This window comes from Lepidochelys olivacea (assembly GCF_965140295.1).
Source record: "Lepidochelys olivacea isolate rLepOli2 genome assembly, chromosome: 7".
Lineage (NCBI taxonomy): Eukaryota > Metazoa > Chordata > Testudines > Cheloniidae > Lepidochelys > Lepidochelys olivacea.
The window spans coordinates 74256751-74280874 of NC_140417.1; the positions used below are offsets into that span (position 1 = coordinate 74256751).

General features: G+C 40.0%; 1 protein-coding gene across 2 annotated transcripts in view; it reads left to right on the forward strand.

The window, feature by feature from the left end:
* GRID1 (glutamate ionotropic receptor delta type subunit 1) overlaps window positions 1–24124 on the forward strand; it is an 828161-nt gene that overhangs the window by 553000 nt on the left and 251037 nt on the right. Inside the window, exon 5 of one of the 2 annotated variants that reach the window (XM_084633925.1) lies at window positions 20833–20934. The exons of the other annotated variant lie outside the window; for it this stretch is intronic. Within the exon in view, the coding sequence (XP_084490051.1) occupies window positions 20833–20934 (102 nt within the window). The remainder of the gene's footprint in view (window positions 1–20832; window positions 20935–24124) is intronic. 2 annotated transcript variants of the gene reach the window in all.

Genomic DNA, 24124 nt, shown 5'->3' on the forward strand with positions numbered 1-24124 from the left:
TGTCTGGTTGTTTGGGGAGACACAGCTTCCCCTAACCGGCCCTCCATACAATTTTGGAAATCCGCTGTGGCCCTCAGGCCAAAAAGTTTGCCCGACCCTGGTGTAGTGCATGGCAACACCCTAAAATGTCAATAGCGAAGGCTGATCTGTCTGAAATGAAGTTGTAGTGCATTTCTATTATTTGCCCCTTCCCATTGATGCTCTCCTTTCTTCCCTCTCATCCAGTATTTGTCATTCACTAATGATTAAATGACAAAATTCTGTTGCCTGTGATCAAGTTCTTGAATTAGTCCTGCCAAAAGGAATAAAAAATCGCAAATACAGTGTTTGCAATGTAAATGGTATGGTTTCTGACACTTCTGAGAATGTAATAAAATTGTGCATTCAACAGAGCATGAATGAAGCAGAAGGCACCAAAATTATATCCCTACATTGCATTTATATTTTTAAAAGTTTGAACAAGAATATTTTGTACAATCTGCCTAAAGAAGGACAAAGCTATATAGTTACTATGGTAATTAATGTACCTAGATACATAACTCCTTTTGGGTACTAATGATGAATTTATCCTGAAAATAACCCTGTGAGGAAAAGAAGTGCTGTTATTTCCTTTTTACTCATGGCGAGCTGAGACAAATATTTGGTGGTATAGCAATGTTGGTTAGGGGTGTGGGTTTTTTTTCTTTTAAACAACCTCTTTTTATAGCAGCTCATGTCCACTGTAGACACAGTAAAAGTACTTCTGCCAGTATAGGTTATTCTGTCTGGGGACTTGGTATAACCTGGCATAAGCTACACACGCAAAATCACTCTCTTACTGATATAACCTGTGTCTACATTAGGAGGGTTTGCTACCAGAATAGCTATACCTGTATATTTATAACAGCATACTTTTCCTAGTGTAGACTGGGCCACTCAGAGATTACATGACTTACCTAAAGTAACACAAGAATTCTGTGGTACTGCTGGAATTAAACTCAGAGCTCCTGAATCCCTGTCAGGAGGCCTGAATTCACTGTCTATCTCTGCCATTGACTGGCTATTTGACCCTACACAAATCACTTCACTTCTCTGTTTCCTTTTCCACCATTTCTGCCTTGTCTTTTCAGGGCACGGTTGCCTCTTACCATGTGTCTGTACAGAGCCTGGCACAAAAAGACACTATTCGCTAGCTATTGTAATACAGATAATAAAGGGCATTATTGTGACAGCTTATTGTTTTATTTTATTTCGTCAGTACAATTTAGAGCAGGGAAAAATACCTGAATGTTACTCAAGTATCAGAGGGGTAGCTGTGTTAGTCTGGATCTGTGAAAGTGGCAAAGAGTCCTGTGGCACCTTATAGTCTAACAGACGTATTGGAGCTTAAGCTTTCATGGGTGAATACGTTGCATCTGACGAAGTGGGTATTCACCCACGAAAGCTTTTGCTCCAATATGTCTGTTAGTCTATAAGGCGCCGCAGGACTCTTTGCCGCTTTGAATGTTACGGTAGATCACAAGAACTGAGGCCATTCCTGAGATATGTCCTCTACAAAGAAGTTTACCAGAATCAAAAATACCTATACTATTGATACTGAAATGTGGCTACTATATTTTAGATATAATAATGAAAGTACCCATAGCAGGTATAGCCAAACAACCACCCTTACCGTTTTTTCTCATGATTACTGTAAGGTGTTTTACTTTCTTTATGCAATTACTCTCTGGACATCCACTAGAGCTTTGTTAAAATCTGGTATACTATTTCAGTCTTTAGTGATATGCCTGTTCTTAAATTGATGTAAGGTGATAAAGAAATAGTAAGAAATTAGCAAGTTTTCACACAGAGACAACATATTTTATCTTCCTAACAATATTGCTTAGTAGCAGACAAGCTATTTCCATCTCTTTCCCTTTAGGGGGAAATTCACCTGCAGTGTGGAAAGAGAGTGTACAATCTTCCACTTAAACCCTTCATTAAGGTGCAGAGCATCCATGAGCACAGCAGTCATGAAGAGGTGCCTGCCCTCACAACATGAAAGAACATAGCAGCTGAGATGGGAGTGGGCTGGAGCTAGTCCCGGGAGGAGCCATGGAATCCATGATTATGTGGCTAGAGTAATCATAACACTCCAGGTAATTAGTATGGAAGGATCTGTAGCCAGGACTCCAGTCTGTAGGCTGCAAGGAGGGTATTGTTTCACCTCATCAACTCAGCCACACTTCTCCCACTCAACCTTTATGCGCAAGAAGCAGATTTCATTCTTCAAAGCTAAATGCAAGGAGTTTTTTCTTTATGTAGCATCTGCATGGTGTCTGTGTTAATGAACTGGCTTCAAAGTCATATTTTTCAAAAACATGGTCTGTTTCATAAGCTTGTTTTGTTGCATATTTAAAAGTACTTAGGTCCTTATCCAGCATAGCACTTAAGCCTGTGCTTGACTTTAAGCATATTTTTAGTCCTATTGAAATCAGTGGAACAGCTCACATGGGATGGAATTAAGAAAGGAGGGGAAATTAAAAATTGTGTATCAAGAAAACTTTGACAGAGACATACTAGGTTGTGAATAATCTATCTAGACAAGTTGTGGAAATCAATTCACTTGAGACCTTAAAACTAGAATTGACAAACCCTAGTAAATTTACTGTAGAGGAACAGTTCTTCCGTGTCATAGAGAGGGATGGGATAAGATAATAGAGCTTTTCAATCTCTAATTTCCATGATTCTAAGAAGGACAAGCCAAATTGTGTCTATATATGAAGTATTTGCTAAATTTCTATGTTCTATCAACAGGTCTTTAAAATAATCCTGTTCACACAGTGAATTCTTAAATTGGGTTTCTTTTTTATTTCCTTCTTCAGACACATATAATCAAACGTTATTGAATTCTACTGTGCTAAATACACTTGTAAAACCCTGTGTCCACTTTGTTCAGGCTTTGTTCGTGTCAGACTGTGTTAAAGGAATATTTGCATAAAGCGTCTCTCTTAAAGCAGTTTCAGGACTATCCTGTGGTGGGTTTTTGTTTTGTTTTGTTTGTATTTAGTTAATGTATGGCTGGACTGTCTATTATCATTTCTATACTGAAATCCAGCTGCATTGCTGGATTGAGTCATATGAGCTAACAGGAAGTCAGTACCTGATCCGCATGTCAATAAGCCAACAGCAATTCTTCTGCATACATTTAAAAAAAAAAAAAAAGCTTGCCTGCTGCCAAATAGCATTTGTAGAGTGAACAAAAATACATTTTGCCAATATGAAAACCTCTTCATTTCTGATAGGCTACTTCGGCCTTTTTGAACTACAGCAGCATTAGTATATTTTTCCTTAACTACAACCTTATTGATGAATCAAATGACACTGTGAACTGCCGCTATAATATTATTTGATAAAAATTACCAGCATAAATGTCATGTAAAATGTTTTTCATTTTCTAGCAAAACTAACCTAATTAGCGTAGAAACAAAGGAAGTCATTTCCTCTGGCACCAAAGAAAAGCCTTTTCTGGCATCTTTTGATTACTCAAGTTATTTCTGCCAAAATATCTAAACAAGGGAATTGGGATAGCTCAGAAATCTGGTATTGGGATAAGGAGTTTTAGACCTCTAGATAACCACTGTGACTCTTGTCTACATTAACAGTGATCAGAAGTTGTTGCCATCTACGTGTTTTTTGGTGGTTAATGTGAAATGAAATACTAATCTCAATTCACCAGTGTCCACATCATAAAAACCTCATGGCAAGCTTGGAGGACTCTGTAGGGAGGGCAGGGACTGGATAAAGTAGGGAGACTGGTCTGCCTGCTCATCTCTAGAAGGTGGCCCCTCCAGGTCAGACCTGAGATACATTGGCGTTTGGGGAAGCTTGCATTACCACTGCCCATCCCATACCTATGCTTCTGTTAATTGGAGTCTTTTTGTCTCTTAGGGCTATCAGTCAAACTGAAATCACTTAAAATTGTTAGGAAACTATTTTTAACAGATGTGATAGTATCTTAGCTCAGGGCTGAGCTATAAATATGATTAAGGCACTTAGTGCAAACTTGACATGCAATATAAATAGAATTTGTCTTTAAAAGTGTTTAAAAACAAAAATGCTGAAAGGAGCTATATTTAGTTGTGTTTTTAACCTTCAAGATCACATTCAAGAAATCTAATTTGGGGCACTTATGTGCCAAAGTTCTCCTTGCACAAAAGCTGTGGAATTTTGCCCTGATTAGAAACCACACTGGAGTATATTTTTTTCATTTACATTTCCCTTTGCTCTCCTGCAGTCTTTTCTCATGCAGAACTCCCATTTACTGCACTTCATATTATGAAGATGGGATGTAGATCAGGCTTTGATGTGTAAATTCAAGAGGCAGTGAAAGAGTGGTAGTATAGAGAACTTAGTAAAGTATATTTTTAAAGGGTTACTCTTTCCACAGTAGTGGATGGGATTTCAGCTGGCTGAGAACCCTGTTAAAGCTCATGGGAGCATTGTGGCTAAAACCCAGCAGAGTGCTTTGAAAACAGAACACCTTAATATTGGACAGGCTGGGGAAGTGATATTCAGATTTGGATATGGTTTTTGGTTCGGATTAGAGGCTAAGGCCAGGTCTACGCTCAAATTTACATTGGTATAACTACGTTGCTGAGGGGTATGAAAAATCCACACCTCTGAGTTGAGGTAGTTATACGAACCTAACCCCTGGTGTCACTTATGTCAACAGGAGAGCTGCAGCGCTGTATGTGAAAACAAGCCCTAAATCTGGGCTAGGATTCAGGCTTGGGTTCATATATGAAGACAAAAATCTCATGAGTTGATATTGTGAGATTTTATCCATTCAGAATGTAGAAATCTCAGTATATTTCTGCTGCATCTGAACTAGCGTTGGAAAATAGCCCTTTTCTGGTTGTGGTTTCTGCTTTAGAACAGGTTCGGCTCTGAGGATGCAAATTCCAGTTCACCAAAATCAGAAGGCATTAGTTAAGAAATTCCAGTCCTAGCCCATTTCTTCTGAGAGCTTGTCTATGCAGCAGGGTAATATAGTGTACAGGGTGTGATTTCTAAAGCACAGTAAGGTGTTGCGCATTAATTGCTCCATTTAGACCCTGCTGGTTTACCCTAAACGTTTCCTAGTGTGCTTTAAGGTAATACAGTTTCAAACAACATTATAATAAAGCACACCAGCAGGGCTCACACAGACCAATGACTATGCAGCATGTTAGTGTTCTTTAGAAATTACACCCGCATGCAGTGCGTTATCCCACTGTGTAGACAAGCATTTAGTTATAGGGGAATAATTGAAACTGTACTTGAAATGGATTTAAAATACCATTTAGAAGAACAAAGGAAAAAAGAGTAGTAGCCTTTTTTCTATGAATTCTCCATTACTAAAAATATTAAAATAAATATAAGTTATGAGAATAAAGGAAGAAAAATGAAGGGCTCATGGGTCACATACCCTTCAATGTCTCTCATTTTGATGGATGGACATCACTCATTTTAGTCCCAAAGCTACCTACTTTCTGCACAAATTGGGACCCCCCATTGTTACGGTTCAAAATTATGTACATAAAAATAAATCATGTAACTGAGGCTATAAAAAGAATGCTTGCATTCAAGGACTGAATCCTACATCAGTTTATTTCCCACACAAATAATTTTTTGTGTCTTCTTCAAATAGGGCCTTTGTCACTTATTATGTCCTGCATTTGGCAGGTTAAAATTTAAGCTGGGCCACTGCCTTCCTCTGTTCCATTGTTAATAGTGTAATCCTGGTGTAATCCATTGTTTGTTCTCTCTGATCTAGAAGTAAATCACACATAGCACAGCTACCCGTGGTCCCAGATGAATGAGGCATGATTCAAAGCCCACAGAAGTCAATCGGAATTTTTTTCACTGATGTCAAAGGACTTTGGATTTAGCCCTCAGTTAGACAGTTTGTTGCCTTATGAGGAAAACAAGTTTGGGTCACAAGAACCTGTGATTGTCCAAAGAAGCTGAAGCATTGAATCTGAAGAGAGCCAAATCCAATCTTCCTTTGGTAGAAGGAGAGTCTCTTGGATTTAAAAAAGAAAAACCCCAACCAAATGCCCTACTGAGTGCTTACGTGTGGGAATTGACCTCAGAAGTGCCCAGTAGGCTTCATTACAGCTGAGGATCACTGTTGAAGTTCCACATAAGAAGTGTGGTTATGAACCATTGGTGATGCCACTTCTCTGATGCCATCTTGCATCACTTTGTAGATTCCAAGGCCAGAAGGAATTATTGTGATAATTTAGTCTGACCTCCTGTATAACACAGGCCAGAGAACTTGCCCAAAATAATTCCTAGAACTTATCTTTCTGAAAAACATCACATTTTGATTTAAAAATTGTCAGTGATGGAGAATCCATCACAACCCTTGGTAAATTGTTCCAATGGTTAATTACCTTCACTGTCAAAAATGTATGCCTTATTTCCAGTCTGAATGTGTTAGACACTAGATTGTTATAGATTGAAAAGCCCATTATTAATAATTTGTTCCCCATGTAGATACTTATAGGCTATAATCAAGTCACCCCTTAACCTTCTCTTTGGTAAGCTAATAGATTGAGCTGCTTGAGACTATCAATATAAAGCATGTTATCTAATCCTTTAGTCATTCTCATGGCTCTTCTCTGAACCTCTGCCAATTTATTAACATCCTTCTTGAATGTTTGGCACCAGAACCAGACACAGTGTTCCAGCGGTGGTTGCACCAATGCAAAATTCAGAGATAAAATATCAGGGGGTAGCCGTGTTAGTCTGTATCAACAACAACAACAAGGAGTCTGGTGGCACATTAATGTAGAGGAGTGAAGTGGGCGTTGTAAATGGCTTGTCTCATTTTTATAAAGTCCAGCATATGAATGATCTACAACCTATCCTGGAAAATGATCTCTCACTCTCACAGACCTTGGGAGGCAGGCCAGTCCTCGCTTACAGACAGCCCCCCAGCCTGAAGCAAATACTCACCAGCAACTACATATCACACTATGGAAACACTAATCCAGGAACCAATCCCTGCAGCAAACCTTGTTGCCTACTCTGTCCTCATATCTACTCTAGTGATGCCATCAGAGGATCCAACCACACCAGCCACACCATCAGCGACTCATTCACCTGCACGTCTACTAATGTTATATATGCCATCATGTGCCAGCAATGCCCCTCTGCCATGTACATTGGCCAAACTGGACAGTCCCTATGTAAAAGAATAAATGGACACAAATCGGACATCAGGAATGGTAACATACAAAAGCCAGTAGAAGAACACTTCAATCTTCCTGGATATTCTATAACAAATTTAAAAGTAGCTATACTTGAACAAAAAAACTTCAGAAACAGGCTTCAAAGAGAAACTGCAGAACTAAAATTCATTTGCAAATTCAACACCATTAATTTGGGCTTGAATAGGGACTGGGAGTGGCTGGCTCATTACAAAAGCAGCTTTGCCTCTCCTGGAATTGACACCTCCTCATCAATTATTGGGAGTGGACTACATCCACCCTGATCAAATTGGCCCTGTCAACACTGGTTCTCCACTTGTGAGGTAACTCCCTTCTCTTCATTTGTCAGTATATAATGCCTGCATCTGTAATTTTCACTCCATGCATCTGAAGAAGTGTCTTTTTATCCATGAAAGCTTATGCAGAGATAAAATAACGTCTGTACGCCAACTCAAGATTTTCCTGTTAATGCTTCCCAGGACCACATGTTCTTTTGGCCACAGTGTCACATTGGGAGCTCATGTTCAGCTGATTATCCACAATGACCCCCAAATCTTTTTCAGAGTCGCTGCTTCCCCCGTCCTGTAAGTATAGCCTACATGCTTAGTTCCTTCATGTATACATTTACATTTAGTCTTAGTAAAACACACATTATTTGTTTGCACCCAGTTTACCAAGTGATGAAGATTGCTCTGAATCAGAGACACGTCCTCTTCATTATTTACCACTCTCTCAATTTTTGTGTCATTTGCAAACTTTATCAGTGGTGATTTTATGTTCTTCTTCTAGGTTATGGATACAAATGTTAAATAGTGTAGGGCCATGACCTGATCCCATTGGGACTCCACTGGAAACACACCCACATGATGATGATTTTCCCCATTTACAGTTATGTTTTTGAGACCTATCAGTTAGCTAGTTTCTAGTCCATTTAATGTGTGCCATGTTAATTTTAAATTCTAGTTTTTTAATCAAAATGTCATGTGGTACCAAGTCAAATGCCTTACAGAATCTAAGTATATTAGGTCAGCACTAATACCTTTATCAACCCAATTTGTACCTGTATAAGCACCTCCATCTAACTGAAAGTCCACAACACAGCCCTCGGAGCACCAAGATGAATTTGGTTCTTAGCTTTCTCTGTGCTATGACATGACACGGCACACCTCTGTAGAATGTCTGTGCAATCCCAATGTTCAGTAGTGCCTGGGGCACTCTGAATCCTAGTCTTTTTGAAATTGGGATTTTGTGTGTCCCAGATTCTACTGAGCATCACACTACATGACTATTAAGTGCATGCCTAAAGATAAGGAAGGAGTTGTGGGTACAGAAGCATACCTGGGGTCTGGCTGGGGGAAAGAGCCTGAAAGATTAGTGGGTTAAAGAAGGGGAAGATAACAACTAAACATCACCTATGACCAGGGTCCACAACCCCAACCCTATTCAGAGTTGCCAAAGTCCTCCTGAAATTGCTCTTTCCACGCTCCATGAAATTATTGAGGAAAGTGTTTATTTTCAGTTTTTAAAATCTGGTCACCCTAATGCCCGTGCATCTAGGCACCAAACTGTGCATCACTGCAGTTGAGCAGGAAACGTGTTTACAAGTCAAGTCCAAAAGCTCAGAATAGTGTCCATTTTTTTTTTTACAATGGATACACAACAAAAGCAAAAGATCAGTGAGGCAGAGAATCTGAACATACTGTAGTGAAGGGGTGATAGAGAATGGTGACATAATAAGTGAATTATGAAACTAAATAAATATTTAGCCCACACTTCAGGTTATTAGAGAGAGATGGTGTCTGTCATCATCTCTGTCCAATAGCTACGACATTGATATGTTTAGAATCATTTACTTGGACATTAAGATCTAGTTACAAAGAAATTTTCATTATTTTTTAAAGTGGTGGTATTTTTACAGTTCAGTTGGTCCAAAATGTAGTCTCCTCCTATCCAAACATATGTAGAATTCTGAAGATGATAGAAATATATGTAATTTTCTTCCTTAACAAGACTTTTTCCATATTAATTTAATTACAGTATATAGACTGAGCAATCTGTATTTTCTGTGGAGCAGATAAATAAATAGCACATAGATGAGTATATGAAGAAACCTCTCTTGATATCCATTTGTCTCCTTTATATATTTCAAAGGAAATAAAACAATTTCCTTAAAATACCAGACACAAGTTAGAAAAGCATACTTTATATGGAAAGTAATAATCTTCTTGTTGGGAACTAACAAATAATCTAGTTTTCAGCTGTCAGTGCACTAACAATGGCTTAAATATTATGTATTCTTTATTTCTATTGTGGTAATGCCAAGGAACTCCAGCCATGGATCAGTAACATATTGTGCTATGCACTCTACAAACACAGAAGAAAAAGACCGTCCCTGTTACAAAGAACTTACAACTTCACTGTAAGACAGGAGAAAACAGGTGGATACAGACAGATGGAGGAGTGCAAGGAAACAATAAGAAAATATTGGTCAGCATCATAGACGGTGGACTCAGTACACCAGCTGCTTAGAAATAATAAATGGCAATCTGTCTAGTTGTGAGGAGGCATAGAGAGGGAGCCGTAGGGGTCAGTGTTAGGTCTGGTTTTATTTATTATCTTCATTATTCATCTTGAAGAAGGGATATACAGCGTATTAATGAAATCTGCAGTTCATACTGAATTGGGAGGTATTACGGACATCACTCATAAGCCTACCTGGCAAGCATTTATGGCCTTTAAGGAGACATATCAAGAAGTTAATGTACCCATTACAGTGTGTATATATTCTGAGTATATGTAAAACCTGTATCAAGGACCTAATTAATGTGCTTAGAATATTTTGCATCCGTATGCATGCACTTAACATAACATTTAAACATGTATCACTTATAACCAGCAAATGTTTAAAAAGCAAAGGAATATTCAGTATTTTATATTAACACATTTTTAGATTTTTTAAAAGCCTTATGGGGATCAGTCTTTTAGCCTCTCCGCATATACAACTCCAGTTGATTTCAGTGAGAATTCTCCACATGTAAGGACTACAGAATCAGTCCTTGTCTTGCATGCATGCTCATGTAAATTAGTACAGCTCTATTGATTTAACGGAGCTACATCAGCTTATATCAGCTGAGGATCTGGTGCTTATTGCTCCGGCTTGACCTACATTGGAGTTAATGGAGATAATGAATAATTTTTTTTCACAGGCCTGATTCAGCTCCCATTGAAGTTAATGGCCAAACTCCCATTGTGTCAGATGCAGTCTGTCCCCTATGCCAGAATACTACTAGGACTTGATATCTTATTCCTCCATTTGGGGATCCTGCATCTTGTGTTGCAAAGAAGTAGTTTAAGGCTCCTTTGGGCTAATGCTGGCCATCCTGTACTTGTCACTGTTTTCTCTTTGTGTCTCCTCCTGTGATGCTCATTCTCCCTATGATATTGTCCAGATAAGTTTTCCTTTTCTCTCCATTTGGCCTTTTGCCTGGCCCTCTTTTGGGTATAATCATCATCTTCTCCACACAGTTTCTACTCTTGCTAGTTTTGGAGTGCTGTTCTGTTTTGACCATTAAGAAACATCACAAAACGCTTAGTTCATGTTAGCAGATAACATCATTATGTAACATATGGGCCTGATTTGAAACTAAGCAGAGGCTTGTGTTTGATTACAGACTAAATCTTTTTCATGTCAAGGTTCAGTAGCCTATTGAGGTGACTACCCAACAGCATGTACAGAGCTACTCAAGGTCAATAGACTGAACACAAGGATTGATGTGTATTTGAAGATTTATAATTTTGATTATACTTGTGGAAAATCAGCTTGCTTCTGCCATGAGGTTTGGTGATGGACTAGTGGGAAAGACTTTAAAGGGTACAAATGGCAATGAGGGGCCAGATTTCAAACATATTTAGGTACTTATGATTTAAATAGGAGTTAGACACCTAAGCACTTTTTAAAATCTCACTAGGGGCCCATCTGTATTGTTAGGCTCCTGATTATCTTTGGAAAATCTGGCCCCTGGCTTGATTTCTCACTGACTTTCAATCAGAGTTAGACACCTAACTGCAATTTGAGCTTCGAAAATCAGCCCCTAGGTGATCTGCTGCACACCAGCAAAACTTGATGTTGTTATTTTGTTTCACAATGTAATAGCTGTAGCTTAAGTATTTAATTTGTCCCAGGTAAACAAAGGTAAAAATTTCACTAACATTCTGCTGGGATGTAGTAGCTTTCTTTAATGAAGCACTTTAATAGCCAGCATTTTAATAAAAAGACATTCTGTGATGGAGATTTTAAAAATTAACAGACTCAATGATTGGTGCAGTTCCAGCTACAGTGGAAGATTATCATTTTGGCTTTAAGAAAAGCAGTACATATATATTTTATATATTGCCATCAAATATAAGAACACATCTTAAAATATTTCATTTATATGAAAATATTTCAGAATGTGATGTGTATATGGCCCTTCTGTGTTAAAATGTATGTAGCCAATACGGATCTTTTGCATATATTTAAGATAATTGCACATGGATTCATGATTGGATTTGATGCAGTGTGTAGACTTAGATTCAAAACAGAATAAGAGCGTAACCTGCAGTGTCAGGTCAGAATTATTTATTAGAAAAGTTCTCATGGAGATCAGTATTAACACATCTGCTTTGTAAATCATCTTCACACAGGGAACATTGCCAAACCAGTTAAAATATATGGAGCAAACAAAATCTAGAAAGGATAGGGACAAAAAGACCCAACAAATCAAATTTAAAAGGCTTGGTTTTATTGGAGGTCAATGATATGCAGTGTTTGAATATTTGTTGGGTGCGGGTTTAACATGTACATAGCAACTCATCAGTCCAATATCCAAACATTTGAATCAAACTGTACAAGTAGTAAGGTACTTAGTATGTGTAAAATCGTGTATACGTGTATCATCAAACTCCAGTAGAACCAACCTTTTTTATTTGATTTGGTGTTTTTTATTCCTATTCCTTCTTCATTTTATTTGTCCTGTCCATTTTAACTTGGCAATGTTCCTGTGTGAAGATGATTGACACAGGTTTATACTCGTATACAGGGCCAGAATGTACTGCCTTTTTCACAGTGAGTACTAAGTACCTACTACCTGTACAGTTCCATTACAATGTTTGGGTATTGGACTGATGAGTTACTATGCAATGTGAGTAAGAGTGGTAGGATCTGGCTCTTATTTTTCATTTAGATTTATGCAAATGCTTTTAAAGGTCACTTACATACTCTAGGCCCCCTTGCTGTAACTTTAAAATGCATCACAAATAATTTTCTATGTACAGCAGTAATTAGGTTGTGTGTGTGAGAGAAAGGGAAAACCAGTTCCTTCAAAGACTTTAAAAAAAGAAAAGAAAAAAAGAAAGACGAGAGAAAGAAATTTCAGCGTAATGGTAGGATGTTTTCTGAATGAATCAGGGAATCCTGGAAAAGCAATGTCAAAAGCTAACGGAAAGCAACATAATTGCTTGGAGCTTGTCTTGTAGAATCTAAGCCCCAGGATCCTGTGAGGAGAATGGACATAAAGATTTCATGGTGAACATAGTGTTCCATTTTCATCACCTGACAAACAAAATTATCATTCTTCATTTTGTCTAGTTTTGTAAAATTTAAGTTACAGAAAAGTAATGGGGAAAAATTATGATTTTTTAAATATCTGTTCATAGTGGTTTGTTGTGATGCATGTTCACCCAGCGGCCACATTAGAATGCATGTCATTAAAAAACAAAAACTTACATGCCCTGCCCTGCTATCTTAAAATACTAAAGAAAGTGTATGTAATACTCATATCTACTCACACATTCTGTTCAGAATATTAGCTGCCACAAATACAACCTTTGCCAATGAACATACATCCTGTTTCGTTTTTCTCCTCTGCTGGCTCCACTATAGAGATCATGAATATGTGAAACTGATCTCAAAGTGGAATGCATGGCTCCATTGTCAGATAATAGGATGTGAAGCTTTCTACTTCTGTTATATGTTTGATACTGATTCCCAGTCTGTAATGATTGAGCATCTTTGCCATTTGATAGTTTTTCAGTATGTGACTGAGTTTATCTTGGGCCATTTCTAGTGGATAAATATAACAATCACCAAAATCAATATTAGGGCTATCTCTTTTTTGGCAGTCTCATTAGGAGAATGAATTCTACTATTCTTGATTAGCTGAAGGAACTAGTCTCCAACTCTTACAAGCACTTGCTTCAGAAATGTTTCTGGCACATTATTACGGCAATGTGAGACAAACATCCACTGTAGCTATCTGTAAATATTCTGTGGCTGTATAAAGATATCCAGAACTATTCATCCAGCACTTCTGTACTCAGTCAGTTTTCTGTATCTCTTAAAAAGAAGAAGAGTGGGGGAGGAAAGGGGAAATAAAGGCAGACGTGCTATTGGATAACTGACATTTTTTAAAAGTGTATTTAATAATTTCATTCTTTATTTTTGATGGAATGAGAACAATAATAATTGTATCTTCTAAATTAGAATAAGCTGTATTTAATGGACACACTTTTTAGGTAAAAATGCAGCAAGTTTTTATTTTCAAGGGTTTTCCATGACTTATTTACAGAAGTGAAGTAGAGAAACCAGAACAACAACAAAAAGAAAAGATCCTTGTTTATTCCTAAACTAGAACATGGAAATGGATTGAAGGAAAGAACCATTGCTATGTTCAAACTATAAAAGATATCATAATATTTATTATAGTATGTCTGGGATACTGGTGAGGTGAGGGTGTGACAGAGTCAAATACATTCTGCTTTCCTTCCAAGACAGGAAGGAATTTATGTGGAAGCTTTGTGTCACCCAAACTTGTTTCCTTTCCTCCTAGAAGGCAGTGCCTAGGAGAAAGGGGTTTGGCCACAACATTGCTGCACTCCAGCAATCCTCAATTGGAGTAAACAGCCCTTGGGGGCCATGAACATTTAGCATAATTTACAGCAGCTCTGAGAATTAATAGTATCAATTAGAATTAATATTGAAATTAATTAAAAATACAAGAATAAAATTATGCTCTCTACAGGGCTTCATTTGTCCATTGTTATTTTTCTTCATTTAAACATTATTAGGGAATCAGTGTGGGGGAAAAAAGGAACCTGTCTTGAAGAAATTAGCATGTGTGAAGTAACACTTTACTTGGTAGGAGTAAAGTACATCCCAATTAAGAAGAATTTATGGTAATACTGTGCTGAGTTAATTACCAAGCATTACCATTTACTAGGGAAGGCAAATTCCTAAGATAATGAACTATCTAGGCAAAGCCCCCACCATTATAAAGCACTTTTCAATTAAGCAGAATATATGTTAATATCAGTTATAAAATCTTATCATGTATGCCAGTGATCCTTAATATTTGATTCTCAAGGGGTGGGAGATTCTAACTTCTAATATATATTTTATAATACATTTAATTTAATATATTCATTTTGCTTGTAGTTCATTTTTGCACATTCACTGTAATCGAGTTCCTATTAATACAATTTATGTCAGTAAGTCAAAACTGTTCTAATAAATCTAACAGACACTGACTGGAACCAAAAGGTCTTGTTCTGGAAATAAAATATATGGTGGGTAGTGTGATTTGGATTACAAGACATTATGGAATTTATTTCCTTTAAATTCAAAATCAATTAGAAAATGAGGTTTTGAAGTAATTAGCTTAAAATAACCTTCTAGTTTAGTAAACACAGGCAAATTTAAGTAAAATTATTATTTTGACATTCAGATTTGTCCAACAACAATAAAAAAATACAAGTTTAAAATGGCATGCGGCTAATTCAAAGAAAAAGGTGATATGGGTTTTAATGGAAACCACAAATATTAGAATAAAAAATGCATTCACTGGGTGAAACTGAGGCTGGTACTGTACAAATGGGGGTGGGAGACAGAGGCCCTAAGTAGCCTTCCCTCCATTCACCCTCAGACAGAATAGTTGCTGTATTCCATGGGTTGGTGCTAGCAACCGTGAGTTAGGGGCATGGCTTTATCCCTTTCCAGTGATTGTGGTGGAGGGAGCACATGCTGTACTTCAAAGTTGAAGTTTAGGAGCCACCTTCTGTGCGTTCGCTCCTGTCTGCCTAGCCGTGTCGCCAGAGACAATCTGTCTGTTCGTATACTCTGTGTAAGCTTGAAAGCTTGTCTCTTCCTCCAGCAGAAATTGGTCCAATAAAGTATATTACCTCACCTTGTCTCTCTAATCTCCTGGGACCAGCATGGCTATAACAACAATATATTCCACGGGCAGAATGTCCCTGGGGAATGATGCAGTTGTGGTCATCTGTGGATGTTCCTTGTCCAGATACAATAGAGCCAAAGACTGAGATTTTCTAAACCACCTATAGGATTAGGACATTCACTTCATTTTAGTGAGAATGATCGCACCTTTAAGCGGGGGGGTGGGGAATGCAGGGGGTTTTGTCCAGCTTGCAGAAGGAGAGGGAACAGAGCTTTGCCAGTAGGAGAGCAAAAGAGGCTCAGAAGCTGCTTCAAAAGTGGGGGTGGGTCAGCATGTGCTGAGGAGTTGAAAAGGGGCAAGCCTGGGTGGGAGAAGCCCCTTTTCCACCCTCTCTCCCCTTGAGGTGGCAAAATATCACGTTTGGTCAGGACTGGCTGTGGGCATCATGCCAGCTGCTCCTTTTTAGGGGGTCTGGGAAGGATTTTTTCCCCCACCACCAGATTGGCGCATGTCAGGGGTTCCCAAACTTGGTTTGTGGCTTGTTCAGGGTAAGCCCCTGGCGGGCCGTGAGATTCTTTGTTTACCTGAGCATCCACAGGTACAGCCGCTCCCAGCTCCCAGTGGCCATGGTTCACTGTTCTTGGCCAATGGGAGCTATCGGAAGCGGTGCCCTGGTCCGTGCCACTTCCCACAGCTCCCATTGGCCAGGAACGGCGAATTGCAGCCACTGGGAGCTGTGAGCGGCTGTACCTGCGGACGCTCAGGTAAATAAAGAGCCTCGTGGCCCACAAGGGGCTTACCCGGAACAAGACATGAACCAAGTTTCAGTGCCGCCCAGAGGATTCAGGGAGCCTGGGGCAAAGCAATTTTGGGGGCCCCTTCCATAAAAAAAGGTTAGTTTTGCCGACCCAAGCAGCGAGGGGGAAAAAAAAAAGAAAAACCCAAGTCGTGCCGCTGAAGAAAGAAGAGGACAGGAGGACCCACCGCCAAATTGCCGCAGAAGACTGAAGCGGAGCAATTGAGCTGCTGCCAAAGTGCCGCCGCCGAGGAAGAGAGGGACTGAAAGACCCGCTGGTGAATTGCCGCTGAAATTGTCCCTGCCCCGTCTGCGGGGGCCTGGGGCAAATTGCCCCACTTCCCCCCACCCCCCAGGCGGCCCTTCCAAGATTGGGAACCCCTGGCCTAGGTGGAGTGTGTGTGTATGTGTGCGGGGAGGTTGGGGGGGGTCCTCCTTCCCCACATGGGTTCAAGGAGGGCTTTGTTATGATGAGGAGGGAAGGGGGTTAGGCATATGTCGCAACTGATTATATAAGTACGGGGTGGATGTCCAGGGCAGGGACTCCATAAGTAAGGTGTATAGTGACTGGATAAATGGCTTGAGAAAGGAATTAAAAAGGAGGTGTTGGTTAAAGTAGTGGAACAGACGGGTGTAGAGCTCCTATGTCCGGTATGGCAGGGAATCAACCCCCTTTCTTATACTCCACCTTAACCCTCATTTGGGGGGCGGGGAGGTGGTAAGGGCCCACCAATTGGTTGGCTGGTGGACCTGCATGGAAAAAGAGAGGGTCTGGCGGAAGCCCTCTGGGTAGATATTGAATGAACATAGAGTTACCTGGACTTTTAGCTGCTGGTTAGTCCCAGACATCTTTTATAATAAAGTTGTAACCTGATTAAAACCATATCAAATAGCTCCTGTCCTTTCAGTATAGCTGGACAATGGGGTAGCTAAATCTTTTAGGGGGCTTTGAAAATTTCAGCCAAAACATTTAAGATCACGTATGTATTGAACAGGGAACATTCAATATGTAGACTTGAGAGGGTGGAAGTGGAACTAGCTTTGTATGAGAGAAGCTTCCTCTTCAAATATGGTCATTCTAAAATTCACTGAGTGCAGTTTTTACCACCAGATAAGACTTAAGAAGAATCTGTTCTCGCTTAAAATTCTGCAGAGTAGAAATACAGTTACTGTACACGCATTTAGAGATCATGCCCAAAGGACAGGGATTTGCTATCCTGTAGCTTGGATTCAGACCTTTATATGTCAGCATCTTGAGTGAACAAAACAATCTTGGGAAGCGATATTCAGTGATTACTGACTGTTCTTAATAGAAAGACTACCTCCCTTCTCTCTGCAATTGTACCACCATGCAATGAATTTGATGGAGAGTCCTCAGGTTAGTACCTTGCAGGTTCACACGGAATCCTTGGTTCAGGAGCTGATCTGAATTTTGATGGGTCAAAGGAACAAGAATGAACATTTAATTTGCTCACCTTTATTAGCAAATATTAAGGATAATTAGAAAATTGAGTGGCTAGCCAAACTCTGTACCCACTGAGTGTCCCAGAAGACTGAAAAGGGGAAATCTAATTTCAGGTTTGCAGTCCAGAATAACAGAGTAATATCTTGCTGACTTCCGATCTGCCACAATCTTCTGTTTGACTTTTGTTGCCAGTAACTGTATGATCTCATTTTGAATTGTTTTTCCAAGGTAGTGGTGTGTGTACATTTCTTGGGTGGTGACTCTTCTTAGATGCTCCTGGAGTACAGCATCAAACTCAGCCGTCAGTTCCACAATTTTAAGGAAGTTTCCATTGTTTGGCACATACAGCTGATCTGAAGTGCCACGCAGTGCTAGGTTTTGGGTAGCAAGCATTCTCACAGTGGCAATGAGCTTTTTCAGAACATTTTGCCAGTAAAGAGACTCTGATGCACTCTTCTCTTGATGCTGATCATCTATGGTGGCCTTTAACCTTAGTCTCATCTCAAGCTCTTTCCACCTATGGAATGATCTCTGGTGATTTGCTGCCTTCTCATGGCATGCCAGATTTCTAGCCAGATTTTTCCAGTTCATTGTTCCTGTAGAACCCAATGTCCTGGAACATTTGACTGGAAGAGTTGGCAACAAAAACAGTATGCATTATTCTTGGTTTTTCAGTACACAAGCCATGGCCTCTCCACTTTGTCACGATTGCGGATTTCACACCAGTAATGTTTTGGATGGAAACTTCTATTTTCATTGTGACGTTTTTCACTTGCTGTGGCCCATGCAGTACAACGAAGTTCCTCAGGCTACTGCTCAAGTGGGTCCACAGTCCTGGGTCATCTAGACTTAAGGAACTAAACTCAGCAGCAGCTGTTCCTTGGGCCTCCACCACACTCTTCTCTGATCTACACTTTTCTTCAGGAATGTGCATGGTTACGTCCATTTGAGATGGAGATATGGATGCTGCAGTAGCTGCCAGGTCACCTGCACTCTCACTAACTGGAAGATCAAGCATCTCCTCACCACTCACATCCTCACTGGGGCCGGAAGGCTCACTGTGAACATTTGTGTCTATGTATCGCAGGAGAGCTCCTTCCTGCTTAGATAGAAAAGCTTCCTTTGCATTCTTCCTTTTTCTGAATGCTGCCCCAGAGGGGCATTTTCTTCTTTTACTCATGACTGCTGTTCTGTGCCAGCTAGAGTGGCTCTCAACACTCAGTTGAAGGGGACAAATAACCAGGCTGGTAGCAGGGTCTGAGTGAGGGAAGATACCAGCGTTTAAGGCCCTAACTGGCTCCTACTACTTCAGTTGACTACCTGTTCTCCTCAAGTGAGTTCAGGGAAGCTGCAGAAAACAGGAAGCTCCCTGAGAAGCTGGTGTTAATCAGTCTAGGCTCCTGGGGGTGCTAGAGAGGTACATAAGAGGCTCCTCTCCTCTCTCTCACTGCAGCTCCTGCTGCTTTCTGTTATTCCCTCTCACCTTTTCTCCTGCCTGCCTGTTATGTCTCTTGTGCCCTCCTTCCTCCAGCACAGCACTCCACCATCTCTGTGCATCTAGAGCAAAGAGAATATATATGCACCATCAGTAGACAAAATTTTCTACACTCCTAGTGGTGCCCCCACACAGTCTGGCAGCTGAGGCAGCCGCCTCAGTTCGCCTCATGGTAAGGCCAGCCCTGTATGGCTGGCAGGAGTAAAGAAGAATGCAATAACAATATTTCTGTGAGAATAAGCACAGGGGTAATAGGAAGATGTTGGATTTAGGGCATGTTTGTTTGGAAAGATCAGGGACTAAAAATGTGTAGCCCATGGGGAGCAGCTGGTTCTTGAGATGAGATTTCAGGAGACCAAGTGATCAGTTAAGTTCAGACAAGCCATTGCAGATGGTGGGGCCTGCATGAATGAAAGCTCTGCCATCAGAGGAAGGATTGGAATTGAAGAGAGGAGGTTTAACACTTGAGGAACAAAGATAGTCTGAAAAACAGGTTGGGAGAGGGGTATTTATATAAACGTAGCTTCACATCTGAGTAAAAGATGGCTTTACCTTTAAACTTTTTTCTTCAGATTTCTTTTCAGTGGCACCAGTGACACTATCTTTTCAGTGCACAGTTTTGTTTGTGTAATAAAAGCCTATTATGTAGCAACTCTGTGTAAGGTAGATTTCATTATAGATGATCAGGTGAAACTCAGCTTCTGAGAGAGAGACTGATTAGATACCATTTCTTTGAGAAGACCTATAGTTCGATGTTGTTGTTAACTTTTATTGTGCATGTTGTTTTCTGGTACATCTTTATTCTTAACTCTGGGAGAATTAATGCATAAATAAAAATCTCCTGAGCCTCTGTTGCTCTCTGCCATTTAAATCCCCATTTATCTCACTCTAGGATGCCAGAGAGGAAACTTAATGCTGAGCATTGATTCAATAAATGTCAGGAAGAGCGGGCAGTTTGTATTCTCTTTTGCAATAAACATTTAGTCCTTCTGACAAGGATGAGATCAGAATATGGGGGGTGGGAGGACAAGCTAGACTAGCAGCCATTGCCCCTTTTGGACTCTGAAAATGAGGGATTGTGCTTGGTAATAGAGGTCACATAACATTAGGCTGAATTTCCATAAGTGGGTAACTTGTCAGTGCCTTTTATGCTAGACATACATTTTTCTTGTTCACTGAACCAGTCTTGCTCTTGCAAAATGTTTTCTCCCTGTGTATAGATATTGTATACTTTTAAACACTTCATCTGAGTTGCCTGTTTACATTTATGCTGCTTGGTATGCTTTGTTTACATTACAATGAAAGGCAATTACATTTCAGGCTAATGAGCAGTTAGAAACTTGCTGAGCTGAATTCATTGGTGATGGAGGAGTAATAGTCAGTGGCAGAAGTGCCCAAGGAGTTTAAGCAGCACCAGTATACAACTTCGCAAGAGCTTGAAAAGAGTATGCGTGGTCAGTCAAAAAGAGATTGCAGGGGTTGGTTTGTTGTTACTGATTGTATTGCAGTAGAAGCTAGAGACTCCAGTAGAGACCTGGACCCCATTTTGCTATAGAGGCTGTATATACACATAGGAAGAGACTTAGAGTATACCAACTAAATGACAAAATAAAGCTGTGTTAGCTACATCTTTGTCTTCACCCTCACAGGCATTCTTCGTGTTTCTGGCAGCACCCTCAGTGTCTCTTACAGGTCCTGCAGTTTTGTGCAAAGTTCTGGATGTCGATTCCAACAGCATTTCTGCACTGAAGGTACATATACAAATGGATGTCAATTTCAGAACATAAGCAACACTCAATATATGTGGTGTATGTTGAAAAATATGAGATGAATATTATAGCAAGTGAGCTGTAGCTCACGAAAGCTTATGCTCAAATAAATTGGTTAGTCTCTAAGGTGCCACAAGTACTCCTTTTCTTTTTATCATAGCAATACAAATTTATAAAAAATATTGAGAATAAGCTATTCATGTATTCACTTCATGTAATGATACATTATGTTCATGTTCTTTATCTGTAGCAAAGGTCCAATACCAATGGCCCATAACCATTTTAGATATACTTAATTGAAAATTCCACTCAGACTTCATAGCTTGTGTTCCTCATATTCACATCTCCCCATCACTCTGGTATGTTTAAAATCTTTTTGCTGCTATTTTTCATTAATATTGCCCTGAGGATTTTTACTATTTGTGGTGTGGCAAGCTTAAAAAGCAGCAGAAAAACAAGATGATGTAACCCACAAGCTCTATTAAGTGGGAAATAAGTTGACAAGTTTCAAATTCAGGGTCTAAATGTGGTTTGCACTGGCTTTTCTACTTATGGTTTGCCAGACTAAAAACAAGTTAACCAGCTAAAGAGGACAACTGTGCAAAATTATTTTAGATCAGACAAACTATGTTTGGCAATCAAAGAGCTTAATAGTGTGTATTTATGCATTTGTTACAAATACATTCATCCAATAACTTAGTGTAGATAGGCTATTTGAATATTTATCTGTGAACCAACAATGTCAGTCTTGTAGAAATAATGCTTCTGTTGCAGAATAATCACATTGTCATCATTCAGGCATGCCATAAACTCATCTGCCAAGCACCATCACCTTTTATCCCTGTTAAACCTCTTGGTACATCTTTCTCATAGTTTAATAACTGAGAAGTGTTTCAGTGAATCTTGCCAATGAGCATAATCAGGGAGCCTTCATCCGCTGATCAGTAACACACACTTTCTCAGCCCAGTATTGACTGTTAGAAAGTTGTTGTTAAGTGACTTTATTTACTTCTCGAATTTTATTGTTCTTGGAAGAAACTAGATTGAAAGCTCTGGACTCTGAAGTCCTCTCTTTAACCACATAGGAGGTACAGTGTAGCAGGTAGCAACAGAGCAAGCTTTCCCATACAGCGCCAAATATCCACTTCAGCCCTTAGCTTGAAGGATACTCTAGGAGTGACATTATCTTTCCTTTTTCATGATCATGCAATCTTTCCAACAAGGGTGACAGTTGTGATGGTGGGTTGTTTTTGTGTGTATGTGCGCTTTGGGCATCTGTCTGCTATACACTTGACTGACACTAACTCATTTCAGATAAGTCACTAAAAAGCCATCATATGGAGCAGTTTTTGGTCAGTACTGAAATAAGGTAGGGTAACACTTTAATTGCCTCAAACCCATATTCCACATCAATAAAAAAATTACAACATTTAGATAAAGCACTAACGTTCAATAAATAAATAGATGTACCCAGTCCCCTCCTCCAAAATAAAAATATCAGCATCTTGGTTCTACAATCTCAGACTTAGAATTGCTGTTCCACAGGGTATATGATCGCTATGGCATGGCATGTAACTCACACTGACATTTAATAGATTATAATAATAGACTAGATGATCACAATGGTCCCTTCTGGCCTTGAAATCTATGAATTAATAGAAGCTACAGTGCAGGCTGAAGGCAGAATATAACACCCAGATTTAATTGCAAAGAAACTTGTTTATGGATGATGAAGAGTACAATCTCTCCAGCTATTAGAATCTTGCCACTAAGTCTGGCAGTAAATTATCTCTCAACACTGGACACTTGATAGTTTGGACAACCTGCTACTTTGGAGTTGGGGAGGGGTGAGTATTTGCTGATTTCTGCTCAAGAAAATGTCAGATGTAAAAACAAAAAAAAGGCTTCCTCTTGTTTATTTGCTTGTTTGAGTGAAAATTTTTTTGCTATGGTGCAGATTTTCGTTAAGGCGCATGTATAATTTAAGTCCAAGAGAATGGTTTTGTGATTGAAATACAGATTTCTGTGTGTAATACTTAGCCTCCAAAGACACACACAAGTTCAAATCCTGAGACCTGCAACACAAATATTGTCCATCTGAAGTTAGTGTGTGCCATGGAATTTGCTATATGAGAATATTTTCAGTCAAATCTTACAGAAAGGGTTCTGTCTGCTCTACACTGAAATATCTCATGGCACTTTTCAGCACCAGCAGCCTTCCCGTCTCATTGCACTATGCACTGACTTCTGGGGTTAAAGTGGGGAATGGAAGCATAGCTTCCCCTCTTCTAAAAGGAGCTTCCCCTTCCTTTCTCTGTCTAGCATAAATAGCTCTTCCATACAGATTCCCCCTCCTCCTGGCTGCCCCTCGTGTTTTAACCTACTGTAAACACTGCCTGTCTGTACCACTCTGTGAAGTAAACATATATGTCATTGTTGAAGTTGCTCCTATATGTGGATAGGTTTTTTTTAAGCATTGAGAGCTCTTTGAGTTAGAAAACTTGGTCCAACTGTAAATGTTTATTTTGGGCATGGTTTTCATTACATGTGCCTCCTTTCCCTTGTGTGTGCATGAGGGTGGTGAGACAAATTGTCAGATAATTCCTTGACATGGCAAATAACTGCGACAGAAGTAATTTAGTTTAAGTAGTGTCTGTTAATTTTAGAGCAGGGGTCTCAAACACGCAGCCCATGAGTTATTTCCTGCAGCCCACCATAGCTCCCCTCACCCCTCGCCTCCACCCTCCCAAGCACGCCGCAACCCCGCTCCTCCGCCTACCTCCCAGCAGTTCCCGCTGCCAAACAGCTGTTTGGCGGTGCTTAGGACTTTCCAGGACTGGGGGGGAGGAGTGGGGATGCCACATGCTCAGGGGAAGGGGCGGGGCCAGGGTGGGGATTTGGGGAAGGGGTTGGAATAGGGGTAGGGAGGGGGTGGAGTTGGGACTTTTGGGAAGGGGTTGGAATGGGGACGGGGAAGAGATGGGGCAGGGGCGGGGCCTCATGGAAGGGGTGGAGTGTGGGCGGGGCATGGGCAGAAGCGGGGGGAGGGCTTTTGTATCTTTGTATGAAAAGGTGTCAGTGATGTGGCCCTCGGACCAATGTACTAGTCCTCATGTGGCCCTCGAGGTGATTTGAGTTTGAGAGCCCTGTTTTAGAGCCTGGATTTTTGGGA